At 35.1% G+C, this 25,082-nt stretch overlaps 1 protein-coding gene across 1 annotated transcript in view; it reads right to left on the minus strand.

Annotated features, from left to right (window-relative positions):
• LOC132735694 (uncharacterized) overlaps window positions 1-21,685 on the minus strand; it is a 30,016-nt gene extending 8,331 nt beyond the window's left edge. The window contains exons 1-3 of the mRNA XM_060722676.1: window positions 21,506-21,685; window positions 13,768-14,001; window positions 979-1,032 (exon numbers count right to left, since the gene is read on the minus strand). Of these exons, the coding sequence (XP_060578659.1) occupies window positions 979-1,032; window positions 13,768-14,001; window positions 21,506-21,685 (468 nt within the window). The remainder of the gene's footprint in view (window positions 1-978; window positions 1,033-13,767; window positions 14,002-21,505) is intronic.
• Window positions 21,686-25,082: the final 3,397 nt, after the last annotated feature.

The raw sequence follows: 25,082 nt of genomic DNA on the forward strand, positions 1-25,082 counted from the left end.
GTGAAAAATAACTTAAAAGTTATTCTGTAATTATCTTTTGTTTATCTTTTATCTATTTGTTTTGTATTATAATCATTTTTTTTTTTTTTTGAGTGGCTTGATTATTTGTACTTGTATATCTCAGAATTTATTAAAAAAGAAACGTGATGTGGCCATATCATATAAAAAGATGCTTTTATTAAACCTAATCAATATTTGATAAATATTATTTTCTATATATACACCGGTATATAGGTTCTTGTCGGTTCCTTTCAGGTCTTGTCAGTAAATAGGAAGAGATGTGTTTGGAAGTGCGAATGTTTAATACGTTGTAAAAATTGGAAAAGGGAGAAAAATTACAAGAAAAATACAGACTAGATTTGACTGAGTCGGCGCATACGGGATGATAAAAGTGCAACATTTCTAACGCCAAACCGGTATTCAATATTCGACAGTCAAAGGTGCTGGAATCAATGATCCCGATGAACCAGATGAACCAGAAAAATATAACAGCACTGAAGTGAAGTATGGATCAGTTTTTTAGAGCCGCTACACGGCATTTGACAAGAATATAAATCTGGACAAAGGGTGATCTCCCAGAAACATTTAAAACATAAAATTTGATGTGTAGGGAGCCGGCACAGTGTTTGGATAGCGTATAATTTGCTTATTTGAACATTTGAACAGACTAGAAAAAATATGGCCATCATATTAGTTTTTGAACACTACTTATGAATGGTAAAGTTCTTAAATACGTGGTAATATATATAGATTGACCAAAGTATAAATGTCTCTGTAATAAATTATTGATATGCTTATGTGTGAGTAAGCGCGAGAGTGTTTGTGTTGTCTGTGTAAAAAATATCAATGTTTTACATTTTTTAAAGGCGTGGGTGCACGTGAGCGTATCGTTATTCATTTATTTCATATTAGATAACATACTTAAATTTATAAACAACAAATTGCAATACTTTAGACACAAAAATGAGAATTACGTACTTTAAAAGGTTTTCTGTCTGGCTTTAATTCTGCTGCACCAACAAAACGTCTTATCTGCAACAAAGAATCATACATATTGTTCAATGATACCACGTAAATTTTATCTAACAAGAAAAGTGTACATAGAACAAAGGACAAGTAGGGAAATTTCAGCTTCGTGAATTCATCAAATTCGTTAGTTACTCTCGATCGGAAAATCTTGAAAGTCCAAGGCCTGGGTTATCTAGACCCTTAACCTTAAAACCCAAAGTATCATTATCTGGTCCTGGGCGATGGTGTTCCTATCAAAGTTATGGTTATTAAATACACTTTAAGTGATTAACATAAGAAACACTACTAAGCTATAGTTCAAGACAGACATGTAATTGTTGTTTAAACTGTTTTCGTCCTTGCAATAAATTTTACTATAGTCACGTTACCTTTCTGTATTGAGCTCAAACCATGACATGAAGAAAGGTAACATGATCATCGTAAAGTTAGCACAAGCAAGAAAATCGTCAAAGACAGCGAAGGTATATATATAACATATGAGGGATGATCACAATGTCAACGCTATAGCGGCGTTGCCCGTGGATTTTGTTACAATTTCCGTCACCCATTGACAAATTTCCTTTTTTTGTAGTTATTTTGCATTACTTTTAAAAGGACTCCAATTAGGTTGTTATCACCCGGGAAAAAATCGGCATATATTGTAATGCACATGGTCACCCGTCCGTCCGTCCGTTCGTCTAATAGCAGGTTTCGTGTCCGGTAGGTATCTTTTGAACCGATTGCAGGAAATTGAAACTACTTAGCAGAAATGTTAACCATAATGAGTCGATGTGCAGAGCGCAGATTTGACAATTTTTCAGGTCAAGTTCACACTAAGTCACTTTGTGTTAATTTCAAAGTTTCGTGTCCGCTCTGTGTCTTTGAGAAAGAAATAAAAACTTTTTGTAAACATATTACTTATAATGAGATGGTATGCAGAACTGACGTTCGGGCTTCCTGAGATCCTGGGGATTAGTTGATCTATATGGACTTAGATAGGAGTTTTCGTGTCCGGTTTGTATCTTATAAACCAGTGGAAGGAAAGTAAAACTACTTACCAGAAATGTTAACAATAACAAGACAATGTGCAAAAGGCAGGTTTAAACTTCTTTAGGCCAAGGTCTAGGTCACACGTTTAGTCATAATGTCAAAATTTTGTGACCGCTTTCTATCTTTTGAACCGATCGTAGGAAATTAAATATATATTTGGCTGAAATATAAATATTACTGAGATGATGCGTAGAGCGCAGGTTATGGCATCCTCAGTTAAGGTCACACTGACTCTTTCAAAATCCTTATATAAGTGTATATATATTACAAAGAGATAAGTGTATATATTACAAAGAGAGATTTCAATGTATGAATTGATTGACATGTTTCCTCACAATACATATGTATGCTACCTCCCTTAATCTCCCAAAACCTATCATTTTATAATGTTCTTCATCAAACTTTTTGTTTTTATATTTTATTTTTCTATTAAGATCATAAGTATTGAGGAACCAATAACTTGTGTGTACATTTTCAGATAATTCCCATACTTCGTTTTCCAGAATAATTATTAATATCCTGTTGATAAAGTTTTTGCAACATATAGCGTTCCTGTTTCGTGTCTTGGAGTGGGTGTGGGAGAGAGGAGCTACAAAACGAAACTTTCACAAATGTGTGACATATTCGTTAACAATACACATCCTGCGTATGTGTCAACATAGATACATTTGAAAAGTTGCTATCACTATTAAAACATAAAATGTGACAAAAACAAATTAATTCTAAAATACCATGTAACAGACCATGTAAGTTATGTCCTTGACCTTTGAGGTATGAGTGCTGCGAATGACAGGTCGTCTTATTATTGTGAACATTTGTGCCGAGTAATTTTAAAATCTCTTTATTGATAAAAACAGTTGTGGACCAGACACATAATACACACTGTAAAAGATCATGTTTAGCTTTGATCCCAAAGCGTGACCTTGACCATAAAGGTAAGAGTACGGGTGTTGCGCATGGCACGGCGTCCATTTATTGTGAACATTTGTGCCAAGTAATTCAAAATCCCTTGAACAAAGAAATAATTATGGACCGGACACAAAATACACCGTACAACAGGTCATGCTTAGTTTTCACCGCCAAGTGTGACCTTGATCTTTCAGGAAGTGGTCTGGGTATTGCGCACGACACGTCGTCCAATAATTGTGAACATTTGTACAAAGTAATTTCTAAATCCCTTGATCTATAAAAAAAATATGGACCGTACACAAAATATAGCCTATAACAAACCATATTAAGTTTTGACTTCCAAGTATGACCTGGACATTGAAGGTAGGATCCGCGTGTTGCACATGACGCATCGTCCTATTAATGTGAGCAATTGTGCCAAGTAATTTCAAATCTCTTGAACGAGGAAATTATTATTGACTGGACACAAATATCTTACAACAGACCATGTTAAGCTTTGACCACCAAGTGTAAATTTGACCTTAATGGAGGTAGTCATGGTGTTGCGCATGACACGTCGTCCAATTTTTGTGAACATTTGTGCCAAGTAATGTCAAAATCCCTTGATCTATGAAAACGTTATTGACCGGACAAAATTATACACTTATAATAGACATGGTGAAGTTTTCACCTCCTAGTGTTATCTTGACCTTGGAGGTAGGCGTATTTGTGGTGCGCATGACACGCCGACTCATTTTTATGAACATGTTAAACAAATTTTATTCAAAATCCTTTTGATGGATAAGCTATGAACTGGACAAGACAAATATCCTTAAATTGACAGGGCTGACATTTAATCAACAATTATGACCTTGACCTTGGTGTTAGGTTTGTAGATTTCGCGCATGGGACATGATTATATAAAAATGAACATTTGTGCAAAGCTATTTTACATTCATTTGATGAATGGCTTTGTTATGGACGGGACATTCTCTTCAGACCTTCAACAGGGGTTATTCCTTTCAAATTCGTTATATCTATTTAACCCATAATGACATTTTTAATCCCAGAGAACAATTTCTAACCCTTGAAATACAATTTGTACGGAATGTACCTGATAATGTCAAGTTGTACACAAACCATATGTCATTAACGTCAACTGGGCATGTGCGTACTGACGGATGGAGCCCATTTCTTTAGCCCCCTTTTTTCTTCGAAAAGGCGAGGGACAATTATCCTTTTAATGCTAAATAACCCACAGAGTAGGAACACGTTTTTATCCTAGGTGCATGATTCATACAACTTCTGTTCTGAACATAAGGCATCAAACATCGAGTCTAGACGAGAGCCAATTTTGACTCTAGGGTCATTGTTAATATAACTTTTGTAGAAGACTACAAATTGATGCTACGTTCCAATATTTAAGGTCAGGGCTTTTAATCTCACCTTAAGGTGAGCTTTTAGGATTGTTGAATGTCTGACGTCTGACGTCTGTCGTCCGTCCACATTTAGTTCGTTAGCACTCGAGTGATCACATTTTTGCCTTAATCATCATCAAAGTTGGTCAGGTAGTTGCTCGGATTAGTTTGTGCATGTGTCATCTCGGATCAAGAACTGGGTCACAGGAGCTTAAAATAGAAAAGTCTTGTACTGTTTTAGTCCAAATACTCTGAAAATTGGTCAGAAATGTTGGTTTGACCATATCTAAGTCAAATTTGAATATGGGTCACCCGAGATCAAAAGCTAAGTCACACAACCCAAATATAGAAAAACATCCTTAACATTCTATAGACAACTATTTTGGTTCGAAAATCCTATAAATCGGTCAAAAGGATTGTTTTTATGATTTCTGGGTCGAGGTCGAATATAGGTCGCCTGAGGAAAAAAAGTAGGTCACACAGCCAAAATATATATATAAACCTTGTTAACACTTTTGCTCGCCCATATGGTCTCTTTCCGGTGGCGAGGGTAAACAAACGCAAACACACACACACTCTAGAGACTACTGTTTTGATCCAAATTTGTCAAAAAGGTTGTTGTTTTGGTGATTGTAGATCAAATTTGAATATGGGTCACGTAGGGTCAAAATTAGGTCGCAAAGCCCATATTTTGAAAAGCCTTTAAACACTCTAGAGGCTATTATTTTGATCCAAATATCCAAGAAATTGTTCAGAAAAGTTATTTTGATGATTTCTATGTCAAATTCGAATATGCGTTTCCTGGGGTAAAAAACTTAGTCAAAGAACCCAAATATATAACACTCCAGATGCTACTGTCAAAAAATATTTCTTCCGACTTCCTTTCGCGGCGTGCATGTCGCTCGGAAGGCATAGGTCCACCAGATGGGTGACCTAGTTAGGTGACTTAGCTGGTGTGACCTAACCAACGGCGAATGGTGTGGCCCTTCAAAGACGTTTTGCTCACGGAAGATGTGCCTTTCCTCTATATTGTCTACTGCGTTCAATATCGAAGAATTGGGTCCTAGAGAAGATCTACGATGAAAGACAGCATGAAAAGACCTCCGTTGCGGCTCTACGATCAGTGACGTTGAAGGCGAACTAAGTCTTCCGTTCCAGGCTCTACGACCACCGACGTAACAGAGGCCTATAGTCTGGGATAAATGGCAAAGCCGGCACCCAATATAAACAAAACTAAACACAAACAAATGTCAAAATATCCTGGAAATCGGTCGGGAAGGTTGTTTTGATGTTTTCTTCGTCAAATTTGAATATGGGTCGCTTAGGGTAAAACAAAATGTCACACAGCCCATATATTATAAAATGTTGTTTACACTAGAGGTTGCTGTTTTCCTCCAAATATCCTGGAAATTGGCAAGAAAGGTTGTTTTGCTGATTTCTAGGTCAAGTTTGAATATGGGTTGCCTGAGGGCAAAATCTAGGATACACAGCCCATATATTGAAAGACATCGTTAATAAACTTGATGCTTATGTTTAGGTCAAAACATTGTCGGAAAGGGTGTGTTGCTGTTTACTAGATCAAATTCAAATATGGGTTGCCTGAAGTCAAAACTTATGCACACAGCTAAAACATTGATAACACTCTAGAGGCTACTCTTTGTTAATCCTTATGTACTGAAAATTGGTGAGAACGCTTTTTGTGGATTATTAGATCGAGCATGAATATGGGTCATCTGGGGTCAAAAACTAGGTCATACAGCCCGTAATATTGAAAAAAACTTGTTAACACTCTTGAGGCTACAGTTTTGGTCCAAATATCCTGGAAATTAATAAGGAAGGTTGTTTTGGCGATTTCTAAGACAATATCGAATATAGGTCATCTGTGGTCAAAAACTAGGTCACACAGTCCAAATATATAAAAACCTTCATAACACTTTAAAGGCTACAGCTTTGATCCAAATATCCTGGAAATTGATCAGAAAGGTTGCTTTGACGCGTTCTGTGTCAAGTATGGATATGGGTTGTTTGTCAAAAACTCGGCCACACAGCCAAAATATGGTAACCATTGTTTACACTCTAGAGGCTACTGTTATGATCCAAATATCCTTGAAATTAGATGTAGTTTTAATGACTTCTACGTAAAATTTGAATATAGGTCGCCTGAGGTCAAAAACTAGGTGACACAGCTCAAATATATAAAAACCTTGAGAACACTTTAGAGGCTTCTGTTCTGGTTTAAATATCCTAGAAATTGGTCACAAAGGTTGTTTGTTGATTTCTAGGTAAATTCGAATATGGGTCATCTGTGGTAAAAAGCTAGGTCACACAGCCTAAATAAAATTGGATTGAGCCTTTCACGGTCAGATGAGTGATACAAGGGTTATCATGACCCTCTGGTATAGTTCAGGAGTAAATAATTGCTTCTGTTTTCAGTTTGACTTCCTGTATATTTTACAGGGGAAAATTGAATATAAGAAGAGTTTTCATTGCTTATTTTATAATTACAAAATGAAATCTGGCAATCTCATTGGTCATAATGTAAAGTATGTAAAATCCAGTTGTTTGCATGTGTGTTCGACCCGTTTGATCTCATTGTTGATGTATTTCAAGCGTAAATACCAGGTTACAATGTACATGTCATGACGGTCTCATCTTTCGGACCTGGGTGATTTCTTACTTTCGGGCTTTAAAACATTAACTAGTGGTTAATTGGGGATCTGTAAATAGTAAATTGTAATAGAAAAATATATTGTGCATTGATTCCATGCAAAAATCCGACGATATTACCGCCCGGTGAAAAATTTTAACACAGATAACCGGCGTACCCATAATTTTCGTACCTGAATGTTGCATACCTTGTCTATAATAATATAACAGTGAAAAAAAATTTTTTTTTAATTTTTTTTTTGTTTAATATATTGATATTTTATTGTATAAATAACAAGGTCAAACACATTTTAGGTCAAATCAATGCCACTAGCACCTGTGGTCAATGCCAACAGAACTATTAGTCCATTTTTTGATAAATGCAGTAAAAGAGAAGTGGTGGTAAGAACTGTTAACACCCCAGTTACACAGAGCCATCGGTGATTGATCGGTAGTTTTTTTAGCCAACTTATGGAGTGAACCGATGACAACGTATTTATCACCGATATCACCTATTGGTCACCTGTTTTCCGCCTATCAACTGCTATTGGGGAAAGATAAGTTTCATCGGTGAAAAATTACCGATTGGGATTTTTAAACACGTCTAAAATTCTCGATCGGTGAAAATATTTTAAAAATTACCGACGGCAACCTATATCACGAGATGTGCAAGCTATTAATCACCGATATCGCCGATCGGACAAAGATAACCAAATATGAATCACCGGCCATATCTGACGGAAAGTGTTTAACCACTGATGACTAGCTATCAAACACCGATTCATCAGCGTTACGCCCGATTTAGCTCCGATTTACAAACCATAAAAACCAAAAGTATTTCAGCATTTAATCATCGACCAATTCCCGTTTGAGTTTGCTGTCTGTCACCGATGGCCGTTTACACAGAAAACCAGAAATAAAATCACGCATGACAACCGATCATAACAGCGACTAAATCTAAAATTAAATGACCGATTGGGGACCGACCGTCTGTGTAACTGGGCCCTAAGCAAATACCAGTCTACCGATAATTCTTCTACAGCTTTGCCAATCGATTATGTGTCTAAGGATATTACGGAACTTAGATACGACTTGTATAGGTAGCTCTTAAATTGTATCATGTTGAATTTGGAGCTGAGAGTCTTAGGGGATTTAAGTTCTGCATCTAACAGGCTAGTGATTGTAGTGTAGGAAGGTCTATGTCCCAGTACGGAATGGTGACGGAAAAGAAGTTTAAGGCTGACCATTTAGTAATGTTGGGAGTAAAGATATGTTCAAAAAAGGCATTACTTGAATTGTATTAATGTACCTGGTGGTTTAGTAGATCATTACCTGTAAAAACTCAAATTTAACACGGCTTATGGGTTTTAGTAGCAATAATCAGAATTAGTAGCAATAATCAGAATAAGGGTAAACTTCTTTAGTCTTTTACAAAAAGTTATTGATGAAATTACAATAACTTCTTAATTTATATTGCAATTACATTGATTATTCAACTTTCCAGCAGTGATTGAAGGAATTTCATTATTTTACATAATTATATAATCATGATTACTTCTGATTACTTTCTATTGTATCGTTTTGAAATTGCTAGTGCCTAGCTATTTTGTGTAACAAAAAGAATTTGAAAATATTTGGAGAACAAAACTTATACAAATATTAAATTGCGCGGCTGGGGGTTTCCTGTGACGGAACATAAACAAGAATTTAATAGCAAAATTTGTAGTCATGACAGTATGCATCACATTTGATGACAAAGTGACAGGAAGATAAATGTTGCCAACGAAAATTTTGTCTTTTTTCATAATCTGGGCTTATGCTTGGGGAATTATGGTTCAAAATGAGTTTTATAATTAATTAATCAAGTATAAGTAAACTATGCAATATCACAGGCATTCAGCACATTTGCTTTGCCAATAATGATCAAATTATCATAAAATAATCTCCCATTAATCATCAAGAACAAAATCACTATCCAGCACACTTTTACTATATAAAATATTTTATATATTTATCCTTGGTGATAAAAGGGTGATTATTTTATGATACGTCACGTTTCAGCGTTTTTTATTATTCAATAAGGTTGTAATTTCTATGAAATATAATACACTATCCTTTGTACAAAAATGTGGATAAAACGTTGGTCTTGAGTGTCTGCAAAGGATAAACAGGTGATAGGCTATCATCTACAGTAAAGATTGAATCAGCGGCAGTATCATGGCCTAAACCACAAAACATAAAATGTCTCAAAACTTACACGTTGTCCTCAACCATCTTTCTTAATCAGATAATATATAGTTGTGCATCGGTTATCTAGAGGCTAAGTAATTTGTATCATTTTATACGATAATAAACAAGTACATGTATAAAGCAAGGATAATTTCTTCAAACCGTGTTTCCGAAAGTACGACAATATGATAACAACTCAACGGTTGCCTCTATAACTACCGATCTTTCGAACAAATGTGCAAGTCCCTCCGGGTTGAGCGAAATATGTTTGACTAATATATATTTTTTCCTATCAATGACAGCAAAATTAACAGAGTTTCCTCCACTAAGATCACATAGGGGAATCAAAGCACAGAAGGCGCTTAAATTGTTTGGGTCTCAGAATGTCAGAAAGGTGAAGGTTGTGAGATTATAAACCAATTTGTTTTTATATAGTGCCACCAATGCTTTCCAGTGTTTTAACTGTAGTGAATATGGCTATAAGAATAACTGCAACACTGATAGTCATTCAATATGTTTATTTGACTTAAACAATTAAAAAAATGAGCTGCCTCAACTGGGATTTGAACTCCAGACCTCTCGATTGCAAACCCCTCGGCCACGGTGAAGTTATATGTTTACGGCCTGAAGAAAACCATATTATTGTAAATTAGGGTTTGTAACTCTTATAATTTCGACGCTAAACCTGTTGTTTAACACAGATGTAAATAATCATGGAGCTTACTGTAAGCAGGTATATCTATAAAGAATGAAACAATATTAGAAATCTTCGACCATTCGGGAACTACTTTGCTTGAAAATTAATGCGCCTGTCATTTGACAATCTTTACGCATTGATCTCCCCTGAATTTTTCGGCGTTAGTGTACATATAAAGGGAAGTAACCGCTTCAAAAAAGTGGACTACTTTAGGCATTTGCAATTAACAGCATTAGGCTCTGAAATTTCGCTACCATTATTTGTTTGGTCTGACGACCCAAACAAATAAAAACCATCAAACATTGGCAGAAAAATATACATGAAAACACCATGCTTGAGCGCATTTTATCATGAAAATCAATGCTCTACAACAATCATTTTTCCAGTCTACGAAATCTGCGTCAGCAAAATTACCATAAAAAAAACGGGAATAAGATATCTCAGTAATATCTCTTTAACTAAAATACACTCAAAACCAACATTATATATCCTCATGATTGAGCAAAAAATGAGCGTTCTACATTTCATAATGATTTACAACCGTATTGAATAATAAAAAATGCTTAAACGTGCCGTGATTTAGCACAAGAAACACATTGGCAGTAACAAAAGTTATCTTAAGAACTCCGGGACATTTGAAAAATCGGGTATAAATTTGTTAGGCGGAGCTTTATGTTTGTAATTTCGCATTATGATTAGGTAATTATGTATGGCAAGGATGATAAAAACTACCAGATTTTAAGCAAGAGGCGGTGAAAAATGGAAATGAATTAGTTCTTGACACATAATACAACATGTTAGTCAAGCTTAATTATCAAAGATAAATTTAGCACCTAAAATTCACATTTTAAAGATGAAAATTACCATCTTTGACGAGTGTTTTTTTAGTATTTACAAAAGTTTTCCGACGATCTCCGTCACAATTATCACAAGAACTTCTTGACAAGTTATCATAAGAACTCCATCCCTCGTGTAACACTTCCTCCCTCGTTCAAAATGCCTCTAGCATCATGAAGAGGGCCAAATTCTCAAAATCAGTCCTGTCTAATTCAGATCTCATTACATTAGTGAACAGTTTATTTTACGTAAGAACTGAGTTTATTTTGCACAAGATCTGAGTTTTAAATTTTTGTCCATAATAACAAATATAACATCAGAATTTATCAGGTACCCATAGTTTATGATGTTCTATAATGTCTAAAATATTTTATGTTTATTGACGTGTTCAATTAATAAAATGTTTATAAATCTGAGTATTTATGAAAATTAATTTACCAAATTTTACTAAATGCGCAGATGTTGGTGTTAAAAATCGAAATAACCCACCCAAACACGACAGGTTTGTTTAGAAACACATACATTTTAAAGTGCTCCATTTAAAGTAACCCTACAAGAAATTATTATGTCATTGTTATGGAAGCTACGCTAATATTTCTATATGACTTTGCATGAAAAAATAAGAACTAATATATGCAAGTTAACCAGTTTTACTTCGGCCGAATATCTTTTTGTGTCGCCTACATATAGGGATCACTTCTCAGTCGTCTGTCTCTCTGCCCATCTGTCCGTCCGTCACAAATCATATCCGGACTTCTCATTATAAAATACTGGTGCAATTTCATCCAAACTTTACAAGAATTATGAGTACCAAGTCTTGTTGTGCATATCGTCAGCATTTTACGGTTATGGCCCTTTAATAATTTTTATTTTTAAAGTTTGTTCTGACTACTTCTCTTATACCACATATGTAATATCAATGAAACTTTACAGGATTGATCTGTAGCTCATGTCCATGCAAATATTGCACGGTTTTTCCGCTTGAATGATTTCTAGCAGAGTTATGATAAAAAAAGGTGTTTTTGTGTGTTGCCAGATAAACAAAAGCTTGTCCGGACTACTTTTCAAAAACTACTTGTGCATTTTCATCAAAACTTTCAGAAGTGATTAGTATCAAATTTAGTTGTGCATATCGTCAGCATTTTTCAATTCAATGATTTTTGTTTGAGTTATGGCCCTTTTATTATTTTTATTTTTAAAGTTTATACGGACTACTTCTCTTATACCACTAATGCAATTTCAATGAAACTTTACAGGATTGATTGGTAACTCAAGAACTTGCTTATATAAACGGATTTTTCGCTTGATTTTTTGGCCCAGTTATGGCCCTAAAATGAAAAAGGTGTTAATAAAGTTTGTCTGGACAACCTCAAATACCATTAATTCAATTTCAATGAAACTTTACAGGATTGATTGGTAGGCCAAGTACCTGTGCATAATTACCACGTTTTTAGCTTGAATGATTTTGGTTGAGTTATTGCCCTTGAATAAAAATGTTCTCTTTTGTGTTGCCAGCTACACAGAAGTTTATCTGGACTACTCCTCAGAAACTACTGTTGGAATTTCATCAAGCCTTTAGGGGAATGATCAGTATCATGTCAAGTTGTGCATCTCATAAAAAAATTTCGGTTCATTGATTTTTGTCAGAGGTTTTACTCTTTCATGATTTTAATTTTTATATTTGTACAGACTACTGCTAAACCACTAATGCAATTTCAATAAAACTTTACAGGATTGATCGATAGCTCAAATCCTTGTGCATATTACACAGGTTTTTAGGTTAAATGATATTTTGCCGAGTAATGACTATCATAAGGCGACACATATCATCATTGGTGGCCTCTTTTTAAAGATACTTTTGTTTTTAAGATTTGTTCATAAGTCTACATAAGCTACGTATGTGAACTTCATGAGGAGTAAACTTTACCCAAGGGTCATGTTCTATGTAAGTTTTGCAGAGGTCAAATAAGCAATACTACATGCCAAATATTATGTGCATTTTAGTTACACACAATAAATAAAACTTAAAAGTGTTTTCCTATATGTCTTTATTAACTAAATGACCCCTTGGGTGAGACAAATATTGAGGAATTATATCATCAGTTTTGTGGAGATCAACAGGCCAATGCCGCATGCCAAATATCTAAGCTCTGTGTATTGAAGTATTACATAATAAGACTTAATGTCTTTTTCCTGTACGAGTCTAAATAAATCAGGAAAAGGGCAAAGCAAAGCAAATATTATTCCAAGAAGCATGATTAATATCAGTATTGTAGACATTTCTACGTGCAAAATATCTAAGCTCTCGGCAAAGTAGTAACACAGGATGAATTTAAAATGTATTTCTTATACAAGTCTATTTAAATCAAGTGACCACGTGCCAAAACAAAAATTGACCTAAGGGAAAAGATATGTAACAGTTTTGTGGAGGTCTACAAGGCAATGCTTCTTTCAGAAACAGTTTTCTCACTAGTGGAATTTGAGATGAAATAAAATTACACATTACGCAAAAATCAATGCTATACTTAATACATGAATTTATTGCTCGTAGGATACTTAAGGTGATTCCGCTTTGTCAGCCATGTTTGTTTTCACAAAGTCTGTCCAAAGTGAAAGTAGGCCAAAATACATATAACAACAAAGCTCACAAGTGACTGTTATGTTATCACAAGGGGAAACATTTAAAAAGTAGTCTCTTCTGGACTTATAAAATATATTTGTATGGATAAATCAGTAATACACTCAACAACATAAAATTAACTACGTTAACGAAAATGCAAAGATTCAAAAACGATGATGCGAAATACCATAACGAAAATATACAACTCGCAGTTTCGTTATCGTACTGTCGTTTTATCAATATCTCCAGTTGCGATTGTATTTTCTTTCTTTATCTTAGTCAAATTTAGGCGATGGTCTTAAAGGTTACCCGTAAATTATATATGTAATAAAATATAAAAAGAAACTTTAAAAACTTTTTAAAAGAAATTGTACCTGTGGTTCTCCGTTGCTGTTATATGTTGCGAGAAATTTATGTTGTTTTCCTCCTGATATTAAGCGAATTTCTTCACCACTATCTTCTAATATTATTAGTTCAAAACTTCCTTTGATGTTTGCTTTTGACTTTTTTTCAATGAAGGCAACTGCATAATCTAGTAGCTTGTGTTGTATTTTCTCTCCATGATTTCTTTTTATTGATTCTTTGTCGACTTTGTCGAATTCGTATATCTGATTTGAAAAAGAAACAAGTTAGATTTATAAAAGGTTTACCAGTAGTTCCTAGAGTGATGAAAGTTTCCTGATTATTGCAATATGTAATAGTTCAACAGATAATATAAACCTCAATTTAAACATGTATGATATGGTGACTTTTTTATTTTTATTTCCCCGGGCATATATTAATTGAACCATCCGTCCGTCTGTCCGTACATAGTTAACATAGAACGGCAAGTTAGAGTTTTCTTAAGTTCTACCTTTACCAATGATTAACAAGTAAAATGGTTTCCTGCGGGGAACATTTTTAATGATATAAAGATATTTAATTTAACTATTTTCAACATTGTTTGATAAATAATCGTTTGTATCAGGAATATAGATGACAATAATCGATCAATATAGAAGAAGGTCTTTGGAAACTGGTGACCATTAAAGACCTGAGACCGGAGAAGGTCGAACATAAACAATTATTTCTTTTAAAGAAAATGATAAAATATCATTTTCTGAATAATTCCAAGCAAAAAAAGTAAAGTAAACACACAAGTTTACGCAGAAAATATCTCTATTTAGTATGGCAGATGCCACTACGAATATTTTTATTTTGTAGATTTTCAGTATAAACAATTTATTGTTTGTAAAATTTGAGATATATATTAAAGAAACATTGATAATTTTCAAACACATCATTCAAGTTTTTCCACCTTAAACGGTAAAATAATTATAGAAAATTAGAAATATCATGTAATTGTTTTTTGTTGTTAATTAGGTGTAATTCGGACTAATTCCCTAGAGGTAAATCCGTAACGTACCGGCAAACGGTATTTAGCTAGGTTTTCGAAAAGGTCAATTAACCAATCATGTACGATTTACAGATCACATGCTCCTCCATATACCGATAACAGGTCACGTGCTCCTCCATGCCTCAAAAGTTAAACGCGTACCAATACCCTGCGGACTTCAGACCGCAGGGAATAATTTACACACTTACTAATCAATACAAAGTACATTATCTGGGTAAGTAACATTACTATGGCTTTCATTTTTACCAGGTTATTAACCTTTACAGCACTTTGAAAATGAACAATTGGTTATATCTTAAGTTCTATCTATACTCATGGCTTCATTATTTCCAAACTTACTTTTCCAATACAAAGTACATGATATTGCAAAGTCATATAACTGTGCCGTCCATTTTTTCCAGTTATTTCCCTTTTTATCACTTTAGACGGGCCTTATATGGTTAACCTATTCTGACAAGTTGGATTCAATTTAAATTTCCGCAAATAACATCATTTATTTAATGATATCTTTCATATTTAGTAGGTAAATACCTTTAATTTTTGTGGAGTTAGGGGTCTCTAGGGTCAAGAACAATGTCACTGGTGTAAAAAAACAAATTTAAACATTTTGCTTATACAGCCTTATTTTTGAGTTGATTTCTTTCATGTTAAAAACAAACTACAAAGAGAGGTGCTCTTCCTTTGTGTTTAGTAAGGGGTCATATGGGTCAAATTCAAGGTCACCAACGTCAAAAATATAGTCAAAAACAGGTTTTTACTCAGTTACAGGTGTATTAATTTTATGTTATTGTCAGGGGTCTTCCATATTTTGTAGAAACATAAAATTGGATCTTCTATTTTCGATTGAGTTAGGGTCAGTAAGGTCAATGTCACCTTTGCTTAACAAGAGCCGGTTGAACCGGGTGATGCTTCCCGAATAGGTTTTGGACACAGGAAGGTATACCTCTTGTTGTGTCAGAGTTATGTCACAGACAAAGTTCAAAGTGTAAAAACAACCCAAATATTGTGCACGACACATTGTCTAAATATGGTGATCATTTTTGTGAAATAGTTGTAAAATCCGATTTCAAATAACAAAGTTATGCGCCTGACATTATTTTGCTGCAAGGTCATGCTGTGACCTTGACCTTCAACGTAGTGACCTAAATGTTGCATGCGACACGTCGATTCAATATGGTGATCATCTCTGTGAAATAGTTGTTAAATCTGACTTCCAGTAACAAAGTTATGGGCCGGACACGATTTTGCTGCAAGGTCATACCGTGACCTTGACCTTCAAGGTAGCGACCCTAATGTTGCGCGCGACACAATGTCTCATTGTGGTGATCATTTCTGTGAAATAGTTGTAAAATCCGACTTCAAGTAATGAAGTTATGTGCCGGACACAATTTTGCTTCAAGGTCATGCTGTGACCTTGACCTTCAAGGTAGCGAGCCAAATGTTGCGCATGACACGCCATTTTAATATGGTCATCATTTCTGTGAAATAGTTTAAAAATCTGACTTCAAATAAGGAAGTTATGGGCCGGACACGATTTTGCTGCAAGGTCATGCTGTGACCTTGACCTTCAAGGTAGCGACTTAAATGTTGTGCATGACACGTCATCTTAATATGATGATCATTTCTGTGAAATACTTTTTAAATCTAACTTCAAATAGGGAAGTTATGGGCTGGACACGATTTTGCTGCAAGGTCATGCTGTGACCTTGACCTTCAAGGAAGCGACCCACATGTTGCACGCGACACATCGTCTCAATATGGTGATCATTTCTGTGGAATATTTTTTAAATCCGACTTCAAATAACAAAGTTATGGACCGGACACGATTTTGCTGCAAGGTCATGCTGTGACCTTGACCTTCAAGGTAGCGACCCAAATGTTGCGCGCAACATGTCGTCTCAATATGGTGATCATTTCTGTGAAATATTTTTAAAATCAAACTTCAAATAACAAAGTTATAGACCGGACACGATTTTGCTGCAAGGTCATGCTGTGACCTTGACCTTCAAGGTAGCGACCCAAATGTTGCGCGCGACACGTCGTCTCAATATGGTGATCATTTCTGTGAAATATTTTTAAAATCCGACTTCAAATAATGAAGTTATGGACCGGACACGATTTTGCTGCAAGGTCATGTTGTGACCTTGACCTTCAAGGTAGCGACCCAAATGTTGCGCGCGACACGTCGTCTCAATATGGTGATCATTTCTGTGAAATATTTTTAAAATCCAACTTCAAATAATGAAGTTATGGACCGGACACGATTTTGCTGCAAGGTCATGCTGTGACCTTGACCTTCAAGGTAGCGACCCAAATGTTGCGCGCGACACGTCGTCTCAATATGGTGATCATTTCTGTGAAATAATTTTAAAATCCGACTTCAAATAACAAAGTTATGGGCCGGACACGAATTCGGGACGTACGTACGGACTGACGGACTGACGGACGGACGGACGGACGGACGGACGGACGGACGGACAACCCGACGACTATATGCTCCCCCGAAATTTTTCGGGGAGCATAAAAATAGATTTTAACACTTTTGCTCATACAGCCTTTATTTAGTGAGAGATGCTTTTCATATTTGGGAGGAAGATGGTAGTCTTCCTTCTCATTGAGGTAAGGGTCAGTGGGTCATGGTGACCAGTTTTAAAATACATTTTTACTCTGTTGCCAATATAGCGTTTATTTATTGATAAATGTATTTCATATTTGGTAGGCAGATAACATGTTATTCTTGCTTTTGGATAAGATAAGGTCAGTGGGTCAAGGTCAAGGGTGCCAATAATCCCACTTATGCTTATCAGCCTGTTTTGACTGATATTTTTCATATTTGAAAGGATAGTAACTTGTATCAGTTGGATTGAGTTAGGGGTCAGTTGGATCATGGTCACCAGTGCTAAAAATTTATTTTCACACTTTTACCCATTTGACAGACATTTTTCATAGATATGTTGCTTTTTTCCCCTCTGGATACAGTTAGAGATAAGTGGGTTAAGGTCAAGGGTTCCAAAAAAAAAAGAGATTTTTTACACATTGGCTTATGTATAGAGTCTTAATTTAAAGACTTATGTTTATCATTTTTGGAAGGAACATATATTGGATGGTCCCGTGCTGGGAGTCACAAGGTCAATGTCACTTGTGATGACGATATATTTTTTTCCAGTTTTTAATACATTGTTTGTATTTTTAACCAATGTCTCATATTTACAAGGAACATACCATAAGGGGCCCTTTAAGTTTGTTGGAGTTTGGGGTCTCTGGGTTCAAGGTCTGTTTGGTGCCTTCTGGGTGCCCTACTTGAGTGAGTCGGGGGCCGCGTCCTGTGAACGTTGCCTTTGCCTTGTTGATCTTTATTCTTGTTTTTTTTTTTTTTGCCTTTATATATTTTTGATAAAGTTGAATATTTTACAACTTCATCACAAGTCATTGCAATGACTTGCCAACTTATATTTTTATATTTTTTCACAACAACAAAATGTCAATTGGCATTTGTCTTGTCCATAACTTAGTGAATAGGTAGACCAATTTTGAAATATTAGTACTGATATTTGTGTTTAACAAACACGTTCTTAATATATATTTATGTATAGTTATGAAATGAAATCCAACTCAACACTACCATCCGAAGTAGGTAATATGTTCCACGGAGTGGGTAGTTTGAAATTCTATACGGAGTAGAATTGCAGTTGTTCAGTATTCAATGGCATATGACACAACTATCAGGTCAAATCAAATCAATTGTTGGTTAAACATTGAAAAACTAAGTAGCTCAACCTGGCGGGACGCAGAGGCAAAACATAGATTCATCAAACATATGGAAGTGTTTTAAGAAATTCACATGTAAAGGTGTATTTAGATAATAAAAAATGTCAAGTCAGTTTTGTTAAATGGTAGTCATAACGCTTATATGCAAAATATTGCATTAGATTAAAAAAATGTCCCGAAAGTGAAAGGAAACAATCGCTTTGCTTAGTAGACTTTTAGATTCAGACGATTGGAAAATTAAAGTACCATTACTGTAAAAACATAGACAGAGGTTTGGGTTAGCATTCGATAAAAAAAATTGTCCCGTATTTATTAAACAATATTATAGAATATTTAAACCTTTTACACATTAAACAGGAAGTTTAGGAAAAATGTGCGTAACTATCGGTTTGTTATGGTTAAGGTTATCTATTGTACTTACACGAATTATACAATTGTATTCATTTTTGAGAGAATTGTTAAATAGGAAACAAACGGGGTAGAAATACACACAAGTCATAATATCATGAAGGCATCGCAAATATTTGATTTAATTAAGGGCAGATAACACCGTCAAGAAATATCGTTCTTTTACCCTCTATTTCGAAAAATATTGTGTTTCGTACGATGTGATTGCTGTAAAAATATCTGTCACTACGTACATAACATATCTTATCAATCAAGGAATGTCAGATAATATAATTTCATCAGTATTTTAAGTCTTAAATGGGTTTTAACCATTCTGATCTGACAGAAAATAATATTAAAGCGTATATGTTCCAAACCACTTCATAAAAAAGACACTCTTATTCTCTTTGAGACTAAAAGTATTGTTTCTTTTCTTTGGACCTAATATGTGCCTCACTATTACTTGGTCTCAAATCAAATGAAAACTATTCGCCGCTTCAAATTCGTCTTCAAATAGTCAAACAAGCAAAGATCTAAAATGATGTAAGTGAGATGTAAGGCTTATAGGTCAATAAAATTTTGGTTCATTTCTATATTTAGCATTTTTATAAATAGGAACGATAGTGGCCTCCTACCATACACTAGGGTAAATTCCATCAGACCAACCTCTATTATACAGCCTTAACCATATTTCAAGCACACTGTCTGGCAGGTGCTTGAACATCACATCTTTGCCCGTAGCAGAATCTCGCCTCGCATTTAAATAAGATTTTAATTCTGAAAGGGTAAATGGTAGATTAAACGGCGAGTTATCTTCTCCTGGCTCATAGACCGATTCCTTGTGTTGAGACATTAAAATAATAAAGTCACAGCAATAACACGTATAATATCATTTTTTATTTTTTTTTTTTTTTTTTTTTTTTTTTTTTTTTTGTGTTGAGACACAAATTCTGCCTGATATTGGAGAGTTTCTGGTAACATGTTTGTGTCACTGGATACTGCAGTGCTTACCTAACAAGGAATTGAGCCTTTTCAAGGGGTTTGCTATGCGATTATTTTATTTCATCAGTGATACAGGATTGGACGATATACCTTTTATTATTTTAATTTTTTGTCAAAATATTTTTGCACTACATTTTGTGACTGATTTCACAAAATTCTGTCCAGTGTTGTTTTTTGAGCTTCCAGTATTGTATTTTTATATCTTAATTATAATTGCCTGAGATTATTGAGATTATCAGGACTAGGATTTTTTAAAAATTATTTAGAGCTGATTTTCTATCCTGCACCACTTTTTACACTCATTATTCCACCATGGTACACGTTTGCGTCTTCTTGGCCTGGAGGATGACACCTCAGCCATGTCTAGAATTTCCTTATTGAGTTAATTTTATAACGTACCAGTATCACCACTGAAGACATCCTCAAACTTAATTTGTCTATTTAAACTTTGAAAGGCAGAAAAGTTTGCCTTTTTCATATTTGTATTTAGTGTGATTATTTATATTTTGTTATTCTCAAGGTTATAAATTGTAGGAAGTGATCAGAGCCATTAATTTTTGTCTTCTAGAATACCCCGTGCCAAAGATTCCGAAAGTTGGGGAGTGACCAATGTGAGGTCTATACAACTATAAATCCCTCTTCATTTTTCTAACCTGGTTGTGGTGCCATCATTCATTAGTGCCAGTCGATTATGTTTTACCCCCTGCCAAATTTCTCCCCCCTCTCTTACTAGTATATGTATCGGATGACCCCTAGTTCTGGTGATGTGCATTAAAAACACGCATTCCTGCAGAATGTTATCTATAGTGGTGCTATAATTTTACTCAGTGCTAACAAGTTAACTCCCCTAGAGCATAAGTTAACCAAATACAAAGGGGAACCATTTGTATATATCTTTTTAGGTTGTAAATCAAAGATTACTTCCTCTTGACCATTTGATTATCTCTTCAGTGGATATTATTTGTAACATAGAAAGCTAATGCCCGTGCTATATTATTTCTGGTGTTTCAGGACCTGAATAAAATTAAAATTCTGACATTTATCCGGAGGGCATCCTCAACTGACTCTAAGGGGATGTGACTTCAATTTCAGATAAATCCGTAAGAGTAAGGTTGTTATAGCCCAACTGAGTGATTTCTCCCAATGAGCTATTCATGCATGATGTATGTCTGAGACTTAGACAGAGTTCTCTTTAGTGACATTGAACAATTTATTATCACTCATGGTTGGATCCTCATATCCACCCATGAGAGATAAAGTGCTTTCTGTCCCAGCGGAGGGCCCCGTAGTCTCCCTTGCCATTGTGGGTAAATTTACTACTTTCTGTGGGATTTTTAATATCTTTTGATTCGAATTCCAACTTAGGGTTTTTTTGGATTTTCGTATTTACAGTAGTTGAAGGGGATTCCCCAGCCCCCAACTTGGGGAACTTTGGGCGAAGACTCTTGGAAAGTCTTGTTTTTCTTTTTTCCCCATATGAGGTACTTGGGAGCCATTTCCCCAAATAGGTAAAATGGGGGAGTGTGCACAGAGGGGGAATTACACCCCTCTGCACTTACTCCAAAGGCTTCTAATTTAAAGTCCTCATATTCCCCCTGGGGAGAACGTGGGGAGTTTGATACTCGAAAGGGGGCTTGGGCAAAGGCCTCTGTCTTCTTTGTCTTGAGTTTCTCTAATTCTTTATGGAATAGAGCAGAGGCCCTCCTCCAGCTCATTCTCCTGGTTCTAACTAGGGTCATTATGGCAGTAGCCTTCACATATTCGTTACAGCCTTTGTTGGCTGCAACATGTTTTACCCCACAGTTTGTACATTTTATTAAATTGGAGGAGCATTCTTTTGTGTTGTGACCTCCAGTGCACCGACCACCCGTGACTTTATTTTTTTACATGTTTTAGATATGTGCCCGTATCCCTAGCAGAAAATACAACGTCTTAGAGGGTACATATGTCTCGGTCTTGTACATTAATTTAGAGCCTTCGTCCACGATACTAACATCCAGGGGGCACCCCTCTGAAAAGGTCAGCCTTATGGTCCCAGACTGTTGCCTAAACTTGTTCTCGAGCCGGTCGATCCTCACAAGTGAGATCATATTCCAGCTTTTGCTGGAATATTAACAGATCTTCCTCCAGCGGAATGCCGTGATTAAGGTAGGCTTTTTATAATGCACACCCACACAAGCTTAAACTTTGACAGTTGGAAGGCTATGTTGAGGGACTCCGTCCAGAAGTATATTAGCCAAAACGAGGGGTGTTGCTCTGAGTACACTCTTATTTTTTTATATTGATGTCATTTGATAGTGTTCTAATTTTGACGTTTGTAATTCTACCGTTAAGTCATTTTAGACCCCAAGGCTCCTAGTCACTGTCTTATGTACATTATGGTCCTCTTGCTTGCCCAAGGAATAGCCAAGAACCCCCAAGAGGTCCCTATGATGACGGGATGGACCATGTATGGCCACCCTGTACTATATACTTGATATAGGTATTTTACTGCGGACCAGCCGCCTATTCATAAATAAAAAGTAAAATACTAGTGTGCTAAGGAGTAAATAATTCTCGTTAAAAATTACCGTTAGAGATACCAGCTATTCTATTAAAATAATGGCAATATACAGTATTAATGGGTGATGCACATAACAGGTAAACAAACCAAACACAGACTTTATTGGTCAAATAGGACCGAATGCTTTATAATAAATTAATAAATAATAACATAATCAAGTCGAAATAGATACAAAAAAAAATAAAAAGTATTCAATAAATTTAGAGAATTTGGAATAGAAGAAAAGGATGAAATCTCCGATGTAATGTTTCTGTAAAGTTGAAGTAGGTGGGTGGGGTATGGACCGTCGTTGTTGGTAGGTCTCTAGGAGTGTAGTTGTGCATAGGGATGTGTTTCGCTGTGGTGCCTTGCTGTCAGTTTAATGTCTATATGATATCTAAAGTGCTTGTTAGGTGCCTGTTCACTTTGAATTTGGCTATATTTATATTCTCGACTTTTGTTTAACTTTAGAAGAAACGGCGCTACCGAATGTCCTTATTTCATATATCGTTTTAATAGCATAATATAGTTTTAATATTTGTACAGATATTTTACATTGGATTGTAACGAGCACCATGTTCGCATGACAAACTTGTCTATATAGGTCAATCCAAAAAATATAAAAAGTTGCAAAAATCTACAAAATCGGGTTGACCTCCTTTTTTGAAAACAATGAAATTTCGGCCAATCACAACAAAGGACGCAATCAAATTTGAACCAATGAAAGCTAAGGTAACTAAAAGGTGTTCGGCTAAAATATGAAATTTCCTAACAATTTACAGCTAAACAAACTTGTTTTACGAATGTGTCACTTCAATGTATGTATCACTTATATAATAAGCCCCTCCATACTAAATAAATAAGGTGGAACTCCAATTAAATTTATTAAAATGGTCCGATTTCGAGTTATTCTTTTGGATCAAAAATCAACTTTCGGGCCGCATATCAAGGATTTGGTCCAGTATTCCAACCCTCTCTATTTAGGCGAAAATCAAAGATTCTCAAGTATTATATCCGGGTTCGAGCCTCAAATGCAAACAACCCAGTGCGTGAATTGTTGGGGGATTGTTATTACTCTTTATCCAGGTTTAAGACCACGGTCATTCCCTTTGGTGCTGCTACGTAGGACCTGGCTTTTAAGATATAGACATTGTTGAGAGGCGGTCCTGATGGAGGTCCCGCATTGGATGTTTAATTTTTTCTTTAAATGTAAAGTGAATAAATCTAATTTACCGCATCTCGCAAACTCAGAAACAATAATTCTCATTAATAAATATACAGGTCAAACCCATACATATACAATGGATCTAAGGACCCGGACTCTGGCAGGGTAGCGGCGGCGGTTGTTATACCTTCCCTACAATTTGAAAAGAATTATAGGTTAACCAACAATACATCCATCTATACTGCCGAGCTCCTTGCAATTAAAAACGCAATGTGCAGGATTAATGACAACAATGTTAATAAGGCTGTCATTTTCTCTGATTCACCTTCTACACTGATCTCACTGAAATCCGACAATGGTCAGTTTAGACCAAAATTACAAAATGAAATAATAGTTTTATACAATAAAACCATAAACCTTAGGAAAACAAGTCACCATTGTTTAGTGCCCAGCACTTATAGGGATTTCGGGTAATGTACAAGCAGATTAAGCGGCAAAAATGGACTTAAACCTCAACAGTACACAGAATCAATCTCACTGTAATTTATTCAGTTATTAAAAAACATATTATTAATTTATGGCAGGCTGATTTAAATTATTGTCAAGGTCATATGAAACATTTTAACAATATAGATGGGTTCAGTCGACCAACACAATATTAAAATAAATCTTCAATTGATAAGGCCATCACAAGACTGAAATTGGACAGCACCTTGTTACCTGGAAATATGGGGCAATATATGAAAGAACATTATCCCAATTGTGCCCAAAACGGAGTGAGATATGATATATATCACCTACTGCATGAGTGCGCCTCGTTCACAGAATATAAAAATGAACTGCGTTCTTCACTTAATGAAGTAGGTCTTGGATATTGTACAGAAATATTCTCAGCCCACCTAGGATCTACTCAAAACACATTTATAATGCACTAGAACTATTCCTTTTAAATTGTTGCTTTACTGAAAAAATTTAAAATTCAAAAATAATGTAAATCCGTTGTATGGAAATATATTGGATACTATCTCCCATATAACATTATTTTACTTTCTGTGACTTTTTTATTTGGAATTGTGGTTCCATGTATTTTCTAGTTCTTAATATATTTATTAAATCATAAATTATGTAGAGTTTCTAGTATTACTAATGTTATTAAGAAGTCATGATTTGTCTTCAATGTATACATTTGACATTAAATTGAAAACAAATTCTAAACTACTTATATCAATTTATCAACCACATATTTCCATTAATTTCTACAAAAAAAAAACAGGTGTTAATAGGGACTCAGTTTGTATTCTTTAGTCCCTTGACACCTGATTATTTATTTACACATAATTTGTAGATTCTCTCCAATAAATTTTCTACCAGAGTATTTTTTGTATAAAATATCACCAAATAACTTAACATTTAAATGAGATAGTTTAAC

Source organism: Ruditapes philippinarum, unplaced genomic scaffold, assembly GCF_026571515.1.
Source record: "Ruditapes philippinarum isolate M1 unplaced genomic scaffold, ASM2657151v2 ctg741_1_1_1_1, whole genome shotgun sequence".
NCBI lineage: Eukaryota > Metazoa > Mollusca > Bivalvia > Venerida > Veneridae > Ruditapes > Ruditapes philippinarum.